General features: G+C 33.7%; 2 protein-coding genes across 3 annotated transcripts; both read left to right on the top strand.

Moving 5' to 3' along the window:
- The first annotated feature begins 13,906 nt into the window (after positions 1 to 13,906).
- Positions 13,907 to 17,693, top strand: LOC121125913 (glutamyl aminopeptidase). Of its 2 annotated transcripts, none has more exons than XM_040721171.2 (5): positions 13,907 to 14,057; positions 14,756 to 15,549; positions 15,608 to 15,825; positions 15,884 to 16,000; positions 16,079 to 17,693. In XM_040721171.2, the coding sequence occupies exons 2-5, from the start codon at positions 14,770 to 14,772 to the stop codon at positions 17,607 to 17,609; spliced, it is 2,646 nt and encodes an 881-aa protein (XP_040577105.1). In that variant the 5' UTR covers positions 13,907 to 14,057; positions 14,756 to 14,769; the 3' UTR covers positions 17,610 to 17,693. The 2 variants fall into 2 exon arrangements, with proteins under 2 accessions (XP_040577105.1, XP_040577104.1); XM_040721170.2 differs by lacking the exon at positions 13,907 to 14,057 and adding an exon at positions 14,222 to 14,385.
- A 1,030-nt stretch (positions 17,694 to 18,723) lies between these two features.
- Trs31 (trafficking protein particle complex subunit 31) lies at positions 18,724 to 19,524 on the top strand. Its single transcript, XM_040721452.2, has one exon. It carries the CDS (start codon positions 18,853 to 18,855, stop codon positions 19,426 to 19,428), a length of 576 nt encoding a protein of 191 aa, XP_040577386.1. The 5' UTR covers positions 18,724 to 18,852; the 3' UTR covers positions 19,429 to 19,524.
- Positions 19,525 to 20,987: the final 1,463 nt, after the last annotated feature.

The raw sequence follows: 20,987 nt of genomic DNA, 5'->3' as shown, positions 1-20,987 counted from the left end.
AATGTTGATAGGCTTCAAAGTAAATATAATACTATTCCTTAGAGAAAATTAAGTCCATGCTTCGTTGATTCTTTAGAGTAATATCATAAAATGCAAACTCGACGTGTACAAATTGCAAAAAAAATTATATATATTTAGTTCTAAAGATCTCAAACAATGTAGGTATTGCAAAACGATAAATCAACACCTCAGATTTATTTGATTCATGATTACAAGACCTGAGGACTTGGACTAGTATCCAAAAGAAAACTATTGAACGGCAATTAATACTTTAGAACAGAGCTCTATTAGATGCCAGTTCAGTCTGAGACTACAGCTTGAAATGGAGGAAATAGTTATGAGGTACAAATATATAATTTATAACCGAGTGGTCCATGAAAACCCGAAAACTTCAACAAGATATAATTTATTATTTAAAAATATAATTTTATCCTTATAAATACTATAAATAGAAGTGTGTCGTGTCTGAGCACTCTTAATCATTAATGTAGCCGCCCTTAGCAGCAATGATGACTCCCAGACGGTGGAAGAAGGCCTAGCGCCCTCTACGGATGTATTCATCTACCATGGCGTCTCAATGCTGGCTGACAGTAGCTTTGAGGGTCTAAGTGTGTGGATGACAGACCCTGCAGGCCTACAATGTGTAGTCAAGATGTTGCCATCAGGGCTGTAGGCGGCCAAAAGAGTTCAAAAGAGTCCTGTAAAGGAGCAGATGGGGTTTTTTCATTGCTTGGGTCAAAAGTGGCCTCTCCACCCACACAAGGCTCTTTCCAACCACTTTTTTGATTGCTCATTAGACAAACTGGTGGGAAATCCCGAGATCTATGGCATTGGCGCTCATGGACTTAGGGCGATTGGCCTGGGCTGTTTTCTTTAACTCCTCTGGATCCAGTTTGGCCTCTTTGACAGAGCCCTTCTTCCCTCCAACGTTTCGGACTTGCTGACAGTGTATACGTCCAATTGCTTGGAGTGTGCGAATGGAAATTCGTCGATCACGTTCAGGTGTCATTTTCTAGAGAGCTCAAATTTGTTCGGTTTAGTAAATAATTGTTTATTCTTTAATATATCAAAATATGAATTAATTTCAATCACTCAACCTTCTTGAATTATTGAATAAGTAAGTGTTTATATTTCAATGGACAACCCGGTACCTCCGCTAACGAAGTTGAATGGAGGTTATGTTTTTCCCACTTTGCTTGTTAGTCACCAGGATTATGGCAAAAGATATGGATTAATTTTGATCAAAATTAATGCGAAGATTATATATGGTCAGACTGAGAGTTCATTAAATTTTGAGAGGTCAAAGCCAAGGTAGCACAGAACGTAAAAAATGCATAATCAACCATAACTTTGTAGCAAGTTGAGATACATAACCCAATTTGATTTGAGGCAGAGTTTTTGCCCTCTACAGAGTGTCCATTATAAGTTTATCATTATTATTGAGGGTCAAAGTCATAAATCAAATACCCTCTTAGTATTTTTGCATATACTTTAATAGAAAAGGGATCCCCCACGGTTCAAGAATCCAAGTCCGTTTATATAATTTGCTTGAGTCTCTCTAGCGAAATGGGTACCTCAGCCACGGAGTCGTAAGATTTCTCCTTTAGATGAAAATATTTATTGATCCTTTCTGCGTCTCCAAATTAGTAATTATTTTTTGATTCAAACTTAAAAGTATCATTTCCCAACAACCGCTCCAAAATACCATAACATTCATTTATGACTTTTAGCCCTCTATCGTTTACCAACTAGACTTTTCAATAATGATGATAAAAAAAAGATGGGATGTAGATCACCTGAGGAATGAAATCCTTGAGGGTAAACATACAGAGATTCCAACTCGGGGGTAAAATGATGGTAGGTAATCCTTCAGGAGATAGGTGTCCTATTCCCATGAAAAGATACAAAGTAGGGATTCCTACTTAATTAAGTTATCACTGTCCGAGGTTTATGGGACCAATCAAATCTTCACTACCTTTTTACCGCTTATTTATTTACAAAATGAGATAATATGTAAGCTTTTAGCTAAATCCTATGCTAGCTATTAGGATAGTTTTTATTGTGAGTGGTTGCGAAGGCTTAACCTCTTCTTTGCCCTTTCCAACCAGAGCAGCTTACTCCCTTCAGAAGTGAAATGTCTTGTTGTCCTCTTCCGGAATTTTTGACCAATGTCATTCCGGATTCAAAATAATAAAATGTGTACCACTAGATAAAAACAACCTGGTACATTTTCATTCAATCCAATTTATTATTTAGAATGAGAATCCGGCTAGAAATTCATTAGTTTTGTAAAACTAATATACACGTAAATTCCTTCGAAAGTCTTTAATTCCATCAATTAATTTATTTTTTAGAATACATGGACCTTTGGCTCTACAGTAATGACAATTTTTTTTGGAATTTGGTTCACCATTGCTGGATAATTTTTATTATATTCCTCTAAACAAGAAAATAACCATCAGACGTCCGAAGGTCTATCGTGAACGCGTTTTGATTTGAAAGCCCGTAATTTCCTGTATTTATAATTCTGAGAAACAAAAATAAAAAAACATTCTAACTGAATATATTTCACTTCTTATACCTTACTTCAATAATAAGAAAAACTACAATAAAAATCAGAGCCTTTTTTTGTTAATTCAAACACCTAAAAGTCCTAATTAACGACCATGTTCGGAGAAATTAGCTAAAACGTCGATTTCTTTCTCGGTTACACCTTCCAAATTTATTGGAATGGGTTTCTTGTTGCATCTGCAAGAATAAATTAACCCTGCCCTTTGCTGATGATGACCTCGACCTTAGAAGCCGTGGGAAGATTCAGATCCATGCCCACTACTCAATCCGTTTTTGAGGTGGATACTTGTCGATTTTCTTTTATTTTTAGTTCACACATTCGTAGCAAAGCACTTATCTTATCACACTCGTAGAGAATGTGCACTGACGTTTATATTTTTTCGATATAGAATGTACAATTTATAATCTCATACTCATTATTCGATTTATTCGTATAAATAGATGATGTAGGGATTGTGTAGCAGAACCATTCTTGCTTAGATGAAGTAAAAAGGTTTTAAACAGTGTTTTTCTATCAAAGTCAAACCTCGTGAGGCCTATTCTGTCCAAGCGTTTGGTTACCAATTTTTCTGCTAAGATTTCTGACGGCCCTAGTAGTTCCGTTCTTATTCGTCGATTTTTAATTAACTCCAGAGCTAAGAAAAAAGGTGTTGGTTCTCCAAAACGCCTATTATCTTCATGCTGGAGAACAAGTGAAGTAGTCATCTTGTGGGTTATAAAGTTTGGAAGGCCAAATCATCGTTTATTCCAAGGCCTGAGTTCTTCAGCAGTGGTAATATTGAGAAGTGAATAGTACTCATTCCTTGTATCCAGTCTTGGTTTGTACTCATTCCTTGTATCCAGTCTTGGTTTGTAGTTCACACGTTCTTCATACCCTAGGATCTCGCTAACTTACTTGTAAAAAGGTTTTTGATCATCATTGGACATTCTTTTCCTGTACCAGCTAAGCTTATTTGTCACTTGAAAAAGTTCTAAAGGCCCTTTAAATATGTTTTCCTGGATAGTACTTCCTCTAATTTCTTTGTACTTTGTTTTAATTAATATTGCCCAAAAATATCCACCTGAACGGATTCTTTTGAGCCAGGTAATGCTTAAGGTTCTCCGAAAAAACCCCGGGTCGACAAGTCCTCAATCTCGCTTTGAAGTTGAAGCAATTAATGTCGATTCGGAAATATACGTCCTTTGTCCTTCCCATAGAAACTACTCTCTCTCTCTCTTTGCCGTGATTATATTTCCGCCAAAGGGGGAACATCGCCAAAGATGAATAATTTTCATTATAATTTTTTGGTTCCATATGTATATTTTATATATATCAAGTTTGCTTATCCTAAATGGGATTAACATCTCGACTACTTTGGTAATTATGTTCAACACTTTAACCCCATTTTCATATAATGCTTCTTTCTCACTATGGCAGGATCCTTTAATACCCAACAGTGCCGCAGAGTCAACCCATGAATATGAAGGAAATTCCCCGATAAGTTCATTTCCCATAGAAGACGAAGCAAAAAAGTTTCAAGGAACGGTCCCAATGATCGACACTTCTAAGGACCAGTAGGACAAGTCCTATGACTGGACAGGACCGAATAAATAAGGAACGACACAAAACTAATTGTGAGGGCTACGATGTTCATTTTTTTTACAAATCGAAAATGCATACTACCTATGTACATTATTATCTTTAATCACGTTACATTTGTGGATTTGTTTTAAAAAGAAAATTAATTTACGTCACACTAGGGCAATTAATTAAATCTCCGTCAAGCGTAGAAAGAGGTCATGTGGGATTTTCATTCCTTTGGTGTGTTACAAATACCATTACTCAGTAGCACATGGCCATATATTATTATATCTGAAACTATATGCCATATAATTAATTTCTAACCGGATTTTTTTTTTAAAACTCTGTCTTTGCTAAGATTATTTCTATTTAATATTATGTTTTATGAATAGAAAATAGATGTATTAGGCAATAGTATTTGAAAATATAACTGACAAAGGCAAATCTCTCGACTTGATCTTTACAAAGAAATAGTAATGCACATACATATAGGACAGTTAATTAAATAATTTTATAATGACATGATAAAATCTATTTATATTTGAGAGACACTTTCTTATTATAAATGACTCAAAAATAGTGTTGCACGGGTCTAAACAAACTAAAAAGACTGCATTCCTATCAGTCCGGTCTTAATAAAATATGTCAGTCAAAGGACCAGTCCTTACTGGTCATTTATGGCAACTACGACAGCTGAAATGACATAGTTATAATATATATGGTTGATCTTATCTAGTAAAATTTAAATGAGAGGTTTTGTGAAAAAATGTATTTAACAAAATCATCCAAAAATAGTGCTCGGCATAACTTTGTGATTTGTTAATGAATATTGACTATTTAGTCAGACTCGAGCTTGGTCCACTCCTTCTTGATGGAAGCTTCTAGAGACTGGACACTCCTGTGAGGTGTAGCATACGCCCTCTCCTCCAGAAGCACATAGATAGAGTAGTCCAAGGGGTTCAGGTCTGGAGAGTAGTATGGCCACATGTTGAGGTACGAAAATTTCAAAAAGTTGTCTCTTAGCAAGACCTGGGCCTAAGTGGCGCAATGACACGGAGATCTTTCTTATTCATAAGTTTGATGTGAACATCCTCTCCTTCCTCTCTACAAAAATTGGAGTGTAGACTTCGTCTGTGCTGGCCACGTGATTTACAGTGGCATCAGCTGTGAAATTTTTTTCATCAGGAAAGAGAAAAGCTTTTCACAAATTATTGTTGGCCTTGAGAAAATTTAGAATCTTTTTTGGCTCTTTCCAACCGTCTCAGCTTGCTCTGTTCAGAGATAAGATGTCTTGCTGTCTTCCTCCGTGATTTTGGACCAATATCATGCCGGATTGAAAATAATAAAATGTGTACCAGTAGATAAAATCAACCCTGTACTTGTAATTAATCATTGTTGCGTCAATACTTATTTATTCGGTCCAGTCATGTCTTATGAGCGGACTTATCAGTCCTCGGGACCTTTACTTCAGACTGTCAGTATAAGAACTGATTAAAAAAAGAAGAAAAATAGTTGGATGACGTCATTAAGTACCGAACTTTATAAGTTTTAGTACTGATATGCAGGACTGAGCTGGACTGGACAGGACTGTGCAGTCTTCAGTCCTAAATAAAGACTGTCACAATACCATAATTGGATTACAATTTCTTGTTGATTCCTCGTCGTGTATTCCCATATATGCTCTGTACAAGTTGTAATGGTTGTACAAGTTACAACTTGTATAAGCAAATTGAACAAGTTGCAATTTCTTTGTCTTAAAATGCATTATTTAATGTCAACATTCATCATACTAATTACAAACACATATATTCATACCATTATTTGATTTTGATCTATTAAAATTACATTGTTATTATTTATTTATCAGTAATGTAATTACTGCGAACACTAGAACTCTATAATGTACCACAAAATATTTATAAGATAGTGATGTGTATTAAAATATTCCAAAATGAGACTATTAATCATTCGATCATTCATGGAATATTAAATCATTAAATGATCATCATCCAAAGTACTGTAAATCCTAAATTTAAAATTAGTATTTCCTTTTACTGGTTATAACTTGTACAATTTGCTTATTCAAGTTACAACTAGTAAAAAATCACAACTTTTGCATACAGGGCTCGAACAAAAAATCTGCGCCCTCTCGTATTAAAAAAAACAACAGTTAAAATACGTAATTTTTAATAAAAATATTTCAAATAAAAAACAAAGTCATTGTAGATCATATGTATTTGGACTTGCTGGATATAATTGCCCTCAGCCTTGATGGTGCCTCTGAAGTGGGAGCAGGCCTTGATGACGAAGACCTTATTTTTGATCTTGTTTGCATCTTGCAAGACTGGTATTTGAGATCCTCGTTAATAAATGCCCAAACTGTCTTGTCTCTGACTTCAATTTCCTTTTCCAATAGAGGCGAAGGACCTCATCGGTCACTGGTCAATGATGGTGTGCATCTTCTCGATGAAGTTCGCGTACCTGATCTTCCGGGAGTCTTTATGTGATATCCTTCTTCGAATCCTCTAGTTTCTTCCAAGTCATAGATTTAACGCATTGTCAGCCCAGGGGTGTTACTAATTTGTCATTTATTATTAGTTAATTATTAGAAACATAATTACGGTGCACATATGTTCCTCCTCCGTGAACTGAATCTCGGGCAACTCCGAGTACATATAGTTATTCAATTATGACAAAATTCGACTGAATGAATGTATTATACCAATGACATTTGGTTTCTTGGACGACCCTCCACGAAACCGAATTGAACATTTGTACGTGATTATAAAAGACGGAGAGTACCCCCTGAGGACTAATTATTGAGTTATAAGTGTAAATCTTTGTTGGACTCAGAGTAGAATGAGGTTCGACATCGGAGTTTCCAAAGTTTTAGTCACGATTCGCTGGGAAGGGTTGTAGATAATTTTGAATAATATTTACTTTAATCATAAGCACAAATGAAGGGGTCCCATCAATAATTGCGGTGTTTAAAAGATAAAGCTTCATTATGTTGATACAAAAGGAAGTTATAATCACCCAGGTGAATAGTTAGTAGGTACTAACAATGTAAACAATCCAAGTTTTCCCTAGTCTAAGCCTTTATTTTTAAAACACAAACAAGCCCCAGCTTTCACCTTGGTAGGAAAGTTCACTCCCATGCTTGAAAGATTCAAACCCAAGACAATTATTGTTGTAATAATCAACTAAAAAATCTTTATATACATAAATATTTTTATACGCACACACAATATCAACTAAATACATTTAATTAACCAATCTCTACAAAACGATAGACACAATAATAACACCCCATTATCCTACCCTTAATTTAATATATCACAGTGTCAATTGTTTAATTTTTATTTAATTATCTATAGACAATGTTAGAACTCTGAATCTGCGTTTGTTTATCCCCTGATGGTGAAAAATAGCAATATACAATAAATTGTATATGATTGTTGCGAACATAATATCGAATATTCAATATTACATATTACTAATAAGTAATAACAGTCAAATGGGTCATGAGTGTTCAAAATCGTAAAAAGAAGCCCTATTGTTACTATTCCGTCATGGGATGCAATAATGCTTATGAAAAAGGGCTTGAAAACTTAAAAATGTTATATTTCCCACTTCGTAATATGTAACAAATTACTTAATAGTAATAAGTAATTGAATATTCAGTTCACAACAATCAACAGTTCATCGTAAATTGCTATTTTTTAACGCCAAGAGGATAAACAAACGCACATTGAGAATTCTAACATTGTCTATTCCTCAAAAGGAGAGACGGCGTCGTTCTCTATTAGATCTCCTGGGCTCTGTATTATCATTATCCAGGACGTGACAGTCCTCAATGTTTTTTCATCATCCACTTATTTTACTGTATTCTCATTTCTTTCACACACTACCTCCGATCCCGGAGCCAAATTCTGCAGGGGTACTGTTGTTTATCTTCCATTTTCGAAGCAGATACGGGCGTACGTAGAATTCACTCCTATTAAGTCAACCTCTTCAATTAAAAGATTGCTTCTCACGTAATTTTCAAGAAGAACAGTCTCTGTTTCTAATAAATATGTTGGTATTGTCTGATGAAGACCCATATTCCGTTCATAATTAAACACCCTTTCGTGCGGAGTCTAATTAGCAGGAGTATAAAGTAAGCCTCTGATAGGTCATGGATCTTCGTAGAGTTATAATTCCCATTCTTCGATTGACAGCTCCCCAGACTTGAGAGTTGCTGTCACAGCCTTCCAAACAATGCCGTTATATCGTTCTACCTGTCCGTCCCCTTGAGGATTGTAAGACGTTGTACAACTTGCAGGGACTACTCTTAGAGTTAGATAAGTTTTCTATTCTTTCGACAAAGAAGCAGATCCTCTATCCTAGTGAAAAGAATTAAGTCACAATAATTACACAATAATAATACATAATCGCTATTATTTGAATGCAGAATGTTCCTGCCCCAAAATACTGGCAGAGGTTACACATAAGTCATTACAAGACCCGAATGCTTCCTCCAGTAACTTATTCCATCTGCTAATGAGAAGGAATAATAAAGGACGATGATTGGATACTCCACAAATAACATCAAATTTTATAACGTTATGGGAACTCTTATTTGAACCCCTAAGATACTGTTATTTCTGTCCCTCCATATAGTCACGTCGGAACGAAGATACATAGAGAGGAACTTGCTAGGATCAATAAACATTATTGAGAAGAATTGTTTAATGTGTGACGCCATTATGAACTTAAAATACTTATCACTAGACTTAAGATTTTTTAACGATTTTTTTTTGCACAAATGAAAAGTTTTTGAAAAATGAACACCCAAAATATACAAATTGAGCAATTCGTACTATATAGAAAATTACAGTTTTATAAGAATAAATGAAAGTAATTAGTTTTCCATTAAATTTATTATAATTTATTCATAAATTTTGCTAAATTATATCGACAAATCAAGATTTTATAAATATTTGCGTCCATTATTTTTTTGCCTTTGATCAGTATTGGAAGTTTCAAACATACTAAAAGACGTCCATATTAATAGTCAAAGGAAATTTAAAGTTGGCAAAATCTTCAGAAGTCTTTTTCCTTCTGCTGACATTGAACTCCCTGGAGAGGCCGCTGACGGTCCTCGACAGACTTTTCACGGCAGCAACCATTTTGTCCGACCTTAGAGGCCTTGACTTAGATCTTGTGGTCGCCTCAGGAGTCCCTTTGGCTACTACACTGTAAACGGTGGTGCGGCTGCAGTTCAGAGCCTTGGCAATTGCAGTGGGAGTTTCAAAATTGCGACTCGACGTCTCTCCATATTATCGGCTGTTGTTTCACGTTTGCTATTTAGATTTGGCTGGAGTTTTGTTTATAACTAGTCAAGACCCTTGCCTCGAAGTATAAACCGGTTTCAACTCAATAGAATCACGAATATGTGCATGGCGTAAAATTTAAAGGAGTGTTCAGTTTTAGACGCACACACCTGTATTACGTCACACCTCTTGCATAAATGGAAGATCAATTTGGCTAAAATGTATTTATTCATATGTTGAAAGATTCAATGGGGATTATTTTGTCCCAAATTTATCCTTCCTCTGGCTGTTGTCGAAATCTGGCTCTCTCACTTATCCCATCATGTAATCCTAAACCCAATTTTAACATATACTTACTTTACCTCCAAAAAGAGAGCCTGATGAAAGAGAATTTTGGGAGGTATATTTTCCATCGAAAAATATAATTAAATAATCATCAAAAGCTGTTGTACAATCTAACTTGAACACAAACTTTCTGAATTATTTCATACCAGTTTAGAAAAATGAACCATTTTCATACAAAAAAGAGTGAAATAAGCAGTTTTTCAAAAACAAAACAAAATCAAAGTGAGCAATTTTTGAGCGATTGCTCATAAATCCTTGGTCTACTTATCAGTAAAGCTTTCTATCCTACTGAAAGCGGGGATCTTTTCAGTAGGCTCTTTAAAGGTTTTACATGATCAAATTTTGGGCAGGGGCTTGTTATTTAAATTAAACTTTTTGGAAAAATTAGAGAAAAATTTTCAAAAATCTGCAGCTCTTCACAAAAAATTAAACTTTTTGGAAATAATTTCAAAAATTAAAATATTAAATTCTCGGAAAAAAATTTCACAATTAAATCTCTAGGAAAAAATTTTCAAAAATTAAAATTTCAAAATTAAATCTTTAGGAAAAAATTTTCAAAAATTCACAGATATTCACAAAAATTAATTTTTCTGGGAATATATATCCTAAATATGAAATTTTTTGGAGAAAAATTTCAAAAATCCTTAGCTGTTTAAATTAAATTTTTGGAAAAAAAATTTCAAAAATTAAATTCTAATATAAAATAATTAGAAAAAAGATTTCTGAAATCCATAGCTATTTACAGCAAGTTAATTTTTTTTGAAAAAATTTGAAAAATTAAATTAAATTTCAAATATTTAATTTTTGAAAAAGAATATGAAATTTTATAGTAAAAAGAATAAAATCCCTTATTTTTTTGGGAAGTGGGGGACGCCCTTGCATACAGCTGGATACACACTTCCAAAAACGGGGATGTCTGGGGACTATCAAATACTATTATTTAAAAAAAAATTACTTTAATTTGTAACCTACTTTACTTTTTTGACATGCCAATATTTACACAAACATAAAATAAATATTCTAATCTATTGAATCAATTATATATTAATACTTCTATCAAATATTATTCCGTATCAGTGGTTAAATATGAATCTACTATAGATAAGAAGGATTAAGAAATGCTAACAAATAACGATTGAGTTCAAAGATCTAAAGCCCACATTCGAATATCACCCTTGGTATATACAGGGCGAGGACTCAAAAATTAGAATCCTCTTTGAGGCCGTCTAGCCTCAGTTCTAAAAGTCTGATAATTTTTTATCTGGCGCTATTCGAAAGAACTGACAAAAAGCTAGAATTAAATGTTTGTTTTGTTTCTGTGCGATGGGAAATGTCCGATGCCGTTTGGCAGAGGGTGTGCGATCTCCTCCGCGCACAAGTCAATCTCTGACAAAAGATCTTCACAGGGAACGCTGTTCTGAACAGGAGAAATGATTGCTTCTTAGATGAATTAAGAGCTCAGGTTGAAGGAACCCTCAGGACCAAACATCCAGCTCAGGTCATGTTCCTCGGCGCCGTGGCGTCCGACGGAGGAAAGATGCCTCCAAACTTCTTCTAGGCCAATGAGACATCTACTACAATGTCCTCAAGAATCATGTCTTACCATGGTTAAGGAGCACGTTCTCCAGGGACAACTATGTGTATATCCAAGACACACGTTCAAAAAGGTACAGCATTTCTGTAAGGAGAACATGGTTGGCTTTTTGCCTTCGTCCTCACCCGAATTGAACCCCCTAAACTTTGCTGTTTGGTGCCTCTTGGAGGGCAAGACGAAAGATACTTCTCACTCAAATTTCGATGCCCTTATGGCCGTGATCATAGAAAAGTGAAACCACTTGTTCTAAGACTTCATCAAGGCCAGCTGTGTTTCCGTTCGTCCCCCTATTGAAGCCATCATTTAGAATAGAATTTAGGAACATATTGAATAAAAAGTGTAGAAAATTATTGAATGACCACCTATTGCTTCAAAAGTTTACAATAAAAATCCCTTAAAATAAAAATATCTACAAGTGATAATGACTGTTAAAATTTTCTAGTTTTTTAGTTCTCGCCCAATATGTAATATTTTTATTACCATTTATTTTAACAGAAGTAGAATAGCTATGTCCGTCGTGATTTATATCCATCTCCTCTTAATCCTATATGTAAATATAAATGAATTAAGTCATAATTAATAATTAAAATATATCTTATATAACTTAAGACCAACTCTTAATAGTGACGTCATAGACTATGATTGGTTGCGTGTTTTGTCAAAATCTGCTTGTCTTGCCCTGCAATCGGTACGATACATTCAATTGAAAATTTAGCAAGCCCGATTACATGATGATCTAACCAAGTACTTCTATCAACCTTGAATAGTTAAAACAAAGGTTTTAAACTACAGCTAACAATCTTGGGTATATCAATTCATCCCAGAAATTTGAATTCAAGGCCTATAATTGACCCTAATATCTCTTTGAAATAATGTCTGTCATTTTATAAATATAAAGGATTGCACCTTTGAATATATGAATTCGTATATTTTTATAAAAATAAATAGTTGTTTAGAACTAAACTCCGACATGTAGGCGACATTGAAGAAATAAATACACCCAAGATTAATAGTATTACTATTAATCTTGATTGCAGCCAGTAACTTTGAACATAATATCTAATTCAATGTGAAGTACTTTAAAACCCATACCTAAAATGTTGTGTGCGTCCTTGTTTTTTGGCTGTAAAGTACTCTTGAAATAATTAAGAACATGAGAATGTTTTTCATTGAGCACAAGATAAATTAAATTATTACTGCATTTACATGAATATTGGTATCAGGGGTGTCTGCAGGGGAGGAGGCTTTAAGTCCCTCCCCAATTTCAAAAATTGCCCCTGAATTCGTTTTTCTTGGATACTTATCCCGTGGACAACTACACCCCTTCCGATGTACATAACTATGATCTATTAGAACGGAACGCTAAAATATCATTTTTAGCGTAATGGCGTTCTTATTTTAAAACAAAAATCTGTTCTGTTGACAAGCCTGGATATGTGTCGAAAGAATTATACAAAAGAATGATCCTCCTCACATAAAATTTTTTATATGGAACTGAACTCTATTTGCTCTTGAATTCGACTTATATATATATGGTTGAAGATAAGTCATTCAATTGACTGAAAGAAAAAAATAATGCCCTTGTCTGTTATAAATTATATTGATTAATAAATTAGTATTAGTGACCTGTCCATACAAAAGCAAGCTAGAATCTTTTTTTCTTAAAATTTATACGTATATACTTTTATTTTTATACGAATTATTGTGAATTTCTATCAACAAATTATTCTAGTGAACCCTTTAGTTGTGCTTCAAATTGCACTGAAAGTAGCCAAAATTTATCCTTTCAATAAAAAGAATGAGAAATTGATAGATTTTATTTGAAAAGGACGATATGGGAGCAAATATAAGTCTAGCCAATCAATAAAAAGTTTTAAACATTAGTTACAATTCTTGAGTATCTTAACTCATCCCAATAATTTGAATAATAAGACCGAATATTAGACTCAAATATGTATTTAAATATTGGGATGTATGTATAGGTTGTGTACAAGTTCTAGCTTCCACAAGCAAATTGTACAAGTCACAACCAAAAAATGAGATAACGACTAATTTTAAATGAAGGATTCGCCCTACTTTGAATGAGGAACATGCAGTAATTGAATGTTCCATGGATGATTGCTATATTTCTATTGTAATTTTTAATTATTATGATACAAATAACTCAAATATAAGTATTATGTGGTACACTATAAAGTTTAAGTGATACACAGATATTTTTAGCTATGTAATTTTAATTGTTCCAAATTGAAATGATAGTAATAATAAATAGTTGGTAATTAGAGTGATCAATGTTGTAATTAAATAATGCATTTTAAGACGAAGAAGTTGTAACTTCTACAATGTTTTCATACAAGTTACAACTTGTACCCATGATATATTCTAGGAAGTAAAAAAATATTAGTGGGATTTTATCTGTTTCTTCATTTTTGTTCAAGATCGTTTTATTAATGGGATTTATAGAAATAGTTACAGGTCCGGGCGATATCTTATTTCAAATCATTCCTGAAATGACGTCACGTCTTAAATGTCTTTACAGCTACTATATATACCGTGCGTAAGCTGCATACTTATGTATTTAATGACATTTATTTTTATTTACCGATCATTTTGATACAGTTAAACTTCAATAGCGTCATCCCCCTTCACTTGCCTAAGAAACCGGTTGCTTGTGAGTATGAAAGGCCTCAATTTTTGAATCTATGTCAATGTTATTCCAAGAGAGTTGAATATGTATATTATATATGTTCAATTGATATATAATATACTTTATCAACTTCTAACGTAAGAGCTTTATGAGAATTGAGAAGGCGTTGAAATTGACAATTGATTGTCAATATTGAATCATAGATAAAATGAATCATATGTTTAGAATCATAACTGATAAAATGAGTATTTGCAGTATCAGTTATTTTATTGAGTGTGAGATTCGTGTGTACTCAACACTCAACAGTCAAAGCTCCATTGAGAATACAAAGACAACATGTGGCTCTTTTGGAGTAAGGACTTGCCCCTTGGGGAGGAGTTAAATCCCTGCCCAATCCATCCATTAATCAACCAATCAGTCTTGACGACTTATACATAAAATAATTGTAAAATACAACACATCTTTTCCCGATTTTCAATTCTATCTTTCTAAAATATATTTCAAAATTTTATTAAAAGATTTCCTTCATTTGACGGATCCTATATTTGAATATTTATGTTATCACTTATAGATGATAAAATATCCTCATAGGACTATGTAAATAGCTATTTACTTTTCCCCTCTTAAAGCCATTAGATATGCGATGTATGATTATTATAATTGATTATTTTTTATATATAAAATCTCATGCACTTAGCTAACTTCATTTTTTGATCTTCTAGAAATATTAAGTGCAATGACACTGTCCAAATCATGGGAAACCAATTACCGAATTCCATCCGATACATATCCTCTTCACTATGATTTGTATCTTCACCCAGATATGAATGGTACTACGTTCGAGGGACGCGTCTCCATTTCTATCGATGTTCGAGCTCCAAGGGATTTCCTTGTGACTCATATCAATTTCCTCAACATTACTTCAACAGAGCTTATCAATGATGATAATGGAGAAAAAGTATCACTGGAGTCTTCCTTTGAGTACAAACCCAATGAATTTTGGGTTGTCAAAACGAATGAAATGATACAACCAGGGAAGTATCGTTTGAATTTGGAATTTATTGGGCGATTGGATAATGGAATTATCGGATTTTACCGCTCATCCTATATTGATGAAAAAGGAATAAAAAGAACGATGGTGAGCTCAAAATTCCAACCAACCTATGCGAGGAGAGCATTCCCTTGCTTTGATGAACCAAGTTTCAAATCTACGTATACAATCACTGTCGTTAAACCCAAGGAGGAGTCATATATTGCCTTGTCTAACATGCCAGTGAGTGAAATCAAGGAGGGATATCCATCCTCTGAGATGACAGAGGTTAAATTTGAAAAATCCGTTCCTATGGTCACATATTTAGTAGTCTTTATGGTCTCTGAGTATGAGTATATGGAAAAGGCTGTTGAGGGTTTTGATACTCGCTTCCGTGTTTATGGCTCTGAGCTTCAAATGGACAAACTGGAGTATGCACTGAACGTTGGAGTTCATGTTGTGGCGTATTATCAGTCTTATTTTGGAGTAAGATGCGTCGTCATGTTTCCAATAAAATTGTGATATATTGTTACATTTATTTTAGCTCAAGTTCCCTTTGCCAAAGCTTGATATGGCTGCTATACCGGAGTATCCTTCCGGAGCTACTGAGCATTGGGGTCTTATTACTTATAGGGAGACTGCTCTTATTTTTGATAACAAAACTAGCTCAGCGGATAATAGGGAACGGGTGGCTAACGTGATTGCCCATGAGCTTGCTCATCAATGGTTTGGAAATTTAGTTACGGTTGCTTGGTGGAATGAGTAGGTTCTTTTTTTCTTTCAATATATGATGTTTACTTATTGAATGAATGTATTTTAGCTTATGGCTCAATGAAGGATTTGCCTCTTATATTCAATACAAAGGACTTAAGAGCTATGAATCTGACTGGGATACGGACTCCAAATTTTTGACTGATACTATGCACTCTGTTCTTAAGTAAGTGTTTTTGTTTTTTTCAAGAAATCAATATCTATTCGTAATGATGTTTTATCCACTAATAATCTATGTATTTAGATTAGACGCAACAACAGCCTCTCATCCCATAGTTGTCAAAGTTGATAATCCAGATCAAATCACTGCCGTATTTGATGCTATTTCTTACAACAAAGGCTCATCTGTGATCAGAATGATGGAAAATTTTATGGGTCCAGAAGACTTCCGTAAAGGAATATCAAATTTTCTTAAAAAATACTCATATAAAACAGTCGTAACACAAAATCTATTCGACGAATTAACTTCCGCTTCTTCCTTAGGACTTGATATTACTAAAATAATGAGTACTTGGACCATGCAAAAAGGCTATCCTGTACTGACTGTAACAAAATCGGCTAATAATACTTATAAAATTGTTCAAGAGAGGTTTCTTCAGAACCCAGATGCTGCTGTGAATGATACTCCATCCGATTTTGATTATAAATGGGAAGTGCCTGTCACTTATGTTGATTCAAATGGAAAGAAAGATCAATCTTGGATCCATGTTGAAGATTCACACATTGAAATTAATTCATCTGCAGAGTGGGTCAAATTTAATGTAGAACAAAGGGGCTACTACCGAGTGAACTACTCTCCAGATGTCTGGCAACAATTCATTGATTTATTAATTAAATCCCCAAGCATTCTATCAGTTTCTGATAAGACTGGATTGATTAATGATGCGTTTAGCTTAGCTAAGAGTACAGCTGATAGACTTTCCATGAAAGTACCCTTGAGTTTAATTCGTTATTTGAACATAGAAAGATCTTTGGCTCCCTGGGAAGCAGCCATTAATGAATTATATTTCCTAAATTCAATTTTCCAAAATGTAAATGACATCAAAGAAGGATTATTTTCATTTGAAAAATCTTTAATTCAAGACTTGTACGCTGATTTGGGTTGGAATGATGGATCCGGAACTCATGATGTCAAACAGTTGAGGAAAAGAGTAATTGCATTGGCATGTAGAATAGGTCATCAAGACTGTCTTTCTACGGCAAAGAAACAATTTTTGGATTGGAAGGACTCTGGAAAAGAACCTGTTCCAAATTTCAAAGCCATTGTTTGTCGTTATGGTCTCCCACATGATGATGAATCCTGGAATTGGTTATTGGAGCTCTATAAGGCTGAAAAAAATGCTCAACGCCGTGCTGTTCTTGAAGTTGGTCTATCCTCTTCGAAAAATCCTGAAATTCTTAGAAAGTTTATCCAAATGGCTAAAGATGAGGAAATCGTTCGAAGACAAGATTATTTTACACTCCTTTCAGTGATATCTAGGAATGTTGTTGGCGAGTCAATCGTTTGGGATTTTTTGAGGAATGAATGGGAGTATCTTGTTGACAGATTCACCTTGAATGATCGTCTCTTTGGTCGTTTCATTTCAACAGCCACTTCAGGGTTTTCCTCTCAGGAACGACTCCAAGAAATGAAGGATTTTTTTGCTAAATATCCCGAGGCTGGTGCTGGAGAAAACTACAGAAAAATTGCTATTGAAACAGTGGAAAATAATATGCAATTCATTGAAAAGCATTCTGAAACTATTCGATCCTGGCTTGGAGAAAATGTTATTTAATTACTTAATATTTCGAGTCATTTATTTAATATATTTTTTATAATATTTATTATGGTTTTATGTAATAAATGTGGATGTCCTCAATGGAATTTATTTTTAAAAATTGAATTAAGAAATGAAGGACAGTGGCCTTGTAGGTATGCTTAAACGGGTGAAAAAATTGAAATAAAAGTCAATAGTTTATTAATCATTCGTTTCACAGTTAAATTATGGTTAATTTTATAGATCACAAATGTCTCCAAAAAGAAGTTAAAAGTTTCCCGATCTCCTGTAAATTATTTTCCTCTTAAACATAAATTTCCATCAACTAAAGAAAACCATAGAAATGGTCAAATTCTTCATTGTTACATGATACTCGGGAAATTTAGTCGAAGTCAATTTATAACTATTATTTTGAATCAAAAAACAACAAGAAGCCTGTAATCTGTATTTATACCAATCGAACGAAATGGATTGGTTCCAAAACTTATATAATTAACTAATAATGTGTGTGATTAAGCCATGGGTTCCCAATCTTTTTATCACTTCAAACTTTATGCATAATTTAGGGATATGTTAAACGTGCTCAACCAAATGAAATTTATGTAATCTATGTTGGAGCCCTTGACGATACACCACAGAGGACAAAACCTCAGACGATCCCAGGTTGGGAGTCACTAGATTAAGCAAATCCTATTACTACTTAATCTTTGAAATCCTTAGAATACTGCCCTTTCTGCTAAAATATGTTATCTCTGCGAAAAAAAAATATTTCACTCATTGTTAGCCCCAGTATTAAATTCCAAGTATATCTTTCTATGATAAAGAAGTATAATTAGGTTATTAGATACTTCTGTTATGTTTTGACTGAAGAAGTAATTCCTTAATAGATTACTCCTATTTTGAAAATTTAAAGGTATTAGCGGCAACGAGCGTTACAGTAGATACATAAAATTTTCTTATTGATTTATATTCAGAAGGATTTCGACCATTTTCACATCTTCAATTAGTAATTATCATTATGTATTTTGAAACTTAATCATCTTTTCAAAATCGAAGTAGTTATCTGTTGTTAACAAAAAAGGCGCTAGGTGGAGTGAATTGTTTTTGACGTCGTTTTCGAAGGTTGCAGATGACGTTAATAATATAGGCAGGCTAGCTACAAAGAGTTTTATTAGTTGTATTCTTTTATTTATATAAAAATAAGAGGAATTTGACAGATATTTAAAAAATATATTATTATTATAAGATAGAGAAATCCGATATGAATATAACAAATAGTAATCCCGTGATTCGTCCCAAGACAAGCATTTTGGACAAGAGTCTCAGTCGTGGGAAGCAAGAAGTATCTTCATCAGCATTCGCTCTCCTCTTCTCCGAAATTGTTCAGTATTATCAGTCCCGAAGCTCGACTGTATCAGAACTACAAAACCATTTGCACGCCCATGGTTGGGAAATCGGTGCTCGTTGCCTGGATTTAATATTGATACGAGATAGACCTTCAGCCAAGAGAGAAATCAAGTTACTCAATGTTCTCCTCACTGTGAAGTCCACACTTTGGAAGGCTCTTTTTGGGAAGGAGGCTGATAAATTGGAGCATGCGAACGATGATGAAAAGACTTATTACATCATTGAGTCCGAGCCACTTTTAAATCGTTATATATCCGTACCCAAGGATAAAGGGAGTCTGAACTGCGCATCATTTGCTGCAGGGATCATTGAAGCCGTTTTGGACGGTTGTAACTTTCCAGCTAAAGTCAGTGCTCATTGGCATAAAGGAACTACTTTTATGGTCAAGTTCCAGGATCATGTCATTGCTCGTGATAAACTCATTGATTAATCTATTCAAACCAGCATCATATTTAGGATATATTTCATTGTATTATTATTTTAAATCGTCTTAACTCATTTTATAATATATATGTATATAATCATATCATTGATTGCGTACCATTGATATCTTTCATCTTAAACACCCCATTTTGCATGGTGTGTACAAGTTGTAACTTGTACAAGCAAATTATACAAAGTCTAACCAAAAAATGAGATTACTCATTTTAAATGAAGGATTTACAGCACTTGGTTCTGAGGAATATTCCATGGATGATTGATATATTAATGGGCGCTATATAATTTTGCCTCAAGGATATTTCGCCTTAATATATAAATAAATGAATTGGTTAAAATTGATATTCCTTTGGAATTTTTTAATCAAAATATGTAATGTGGATTACTATAAAGCGCAGCGCATTAGATGGTTGTTTTCGGTTGGAAAAATGGTGGAATCATGCCCCAAAATTTCTATGCATACACAAAAAAAATATCACCATGTCATTAATTAGAACCCGAGACAATATGGGTAATAAAATTAGTATAATAAGAAAAACATTCAATACGTTCTTCATTAAACACTACTATCAATTGTATACCACATGAAAGAATGTTTTCTTATCAAAGGCGACCGGCAAAAGGCTCAACAATTCCATCGTGGTTACTAAATCCTGGGAAAGTGTATATGAAGAGACATGTGCGTCAAAGCAAGTAAGAACCTTTGCTTGATGAAGTTGATCTCATCTCATCAAACCCAGATTATGCTGTCGTACGTCTCCCTTAAGGTGATAAAAAACTGTCTCTCTAAAAGATTTAGCTCCGCACGAAAAAGCATGATAGACCTTTCTCATGGTACTACAGAAAAATTACATGAAGGAATTAATGAAATACAAACGGAAGATATCATAGGATCTCAGGAAGGAAATAAAAAAATAGAAGAACAACCCCTTAGTACCGAATCTGAGTCAAAAATCCAAAAGAGATCGAAGATCTCCAGATTATTTTAAAAAAATATTAGGAGGGGGTGAATGTGATCAATATTTTAATTGTTCCATTTGTTATTTATAATATATATATATATATAATGTTTTCTAAAGGACTCTAGTCTAAGGGTAGATTATTTTCTCTAATAGTCCTTTAATGTTACCTCGATAAAAGAAGAGTAGTGAACATCGGGAGACCATGTGCTAGATATGAAATAGTGGTGGTAAATATTTATATTAATTATGTTTGTTTGTAGTTACTATTATTATTATTAAATCATTATAGATTGTAGATATAGTTTAATAAAGTCTAAATTCGGTTACAACAATAATGAAACTCGGAAACGATTCCAAATTATTTGTAATGATCATTAGACATGATGGGATTATTCATACTAGGAAAGACTCATGGATTTACGAACAAGCATAATTTAAAAAAAAAAACAATAACTACCGATAAACCTCATATATTTATATATTAAGACGAAATATCCATGAGGCAAGATGACTTTAAGGCAAACTTACTGAGCACTATATTAATGGTGTAATTTTTGACTATTTTAATACAAATTACTAAATATACATT

This window comes from Lepeophtheirus salmonis, chromosome 11 (assembly GCF_016086655.4).
Source record: "Lepeophtheirus salmonis chromosome 11, UVic_Lsal_1.4, whole genome shotgun sequence".
NCBI lineage: Eukaryota > Metazoa > Arthropoda > Copepoda > Siphonostomatoida > Caligidae > Lepeophtheirus > Lepeophtheirus salmonis.
This window is presented reverse-complemented; position numbering and strand designations above follow the sequence as displayed.

Coding starts and splice junctions, on each gene's coding strand:
- LOC121125913 (XM_040721170.2), top strand. Junction 15,826..15,883: donor ACGGTTGCTTGGTGGAATGA/GTAGGTTCTTTT, acceptor AATGTATTTTAG/CTTATGGCTCAATGAAGGAT. Junction 16,001..16,078: donor ACTATGCACTCTGTTCTTAA/GTAAGTGTTTTT, acceptor CTATGTATTTAG/ATTAGACGCAACAACAGCCT.
- Trs31 (XM_040721452.2), top strand. CDS start 18,853: ATGAATATAACAAATAGTAATCCCGTGATTCGTCCCAAGACAAGCATT.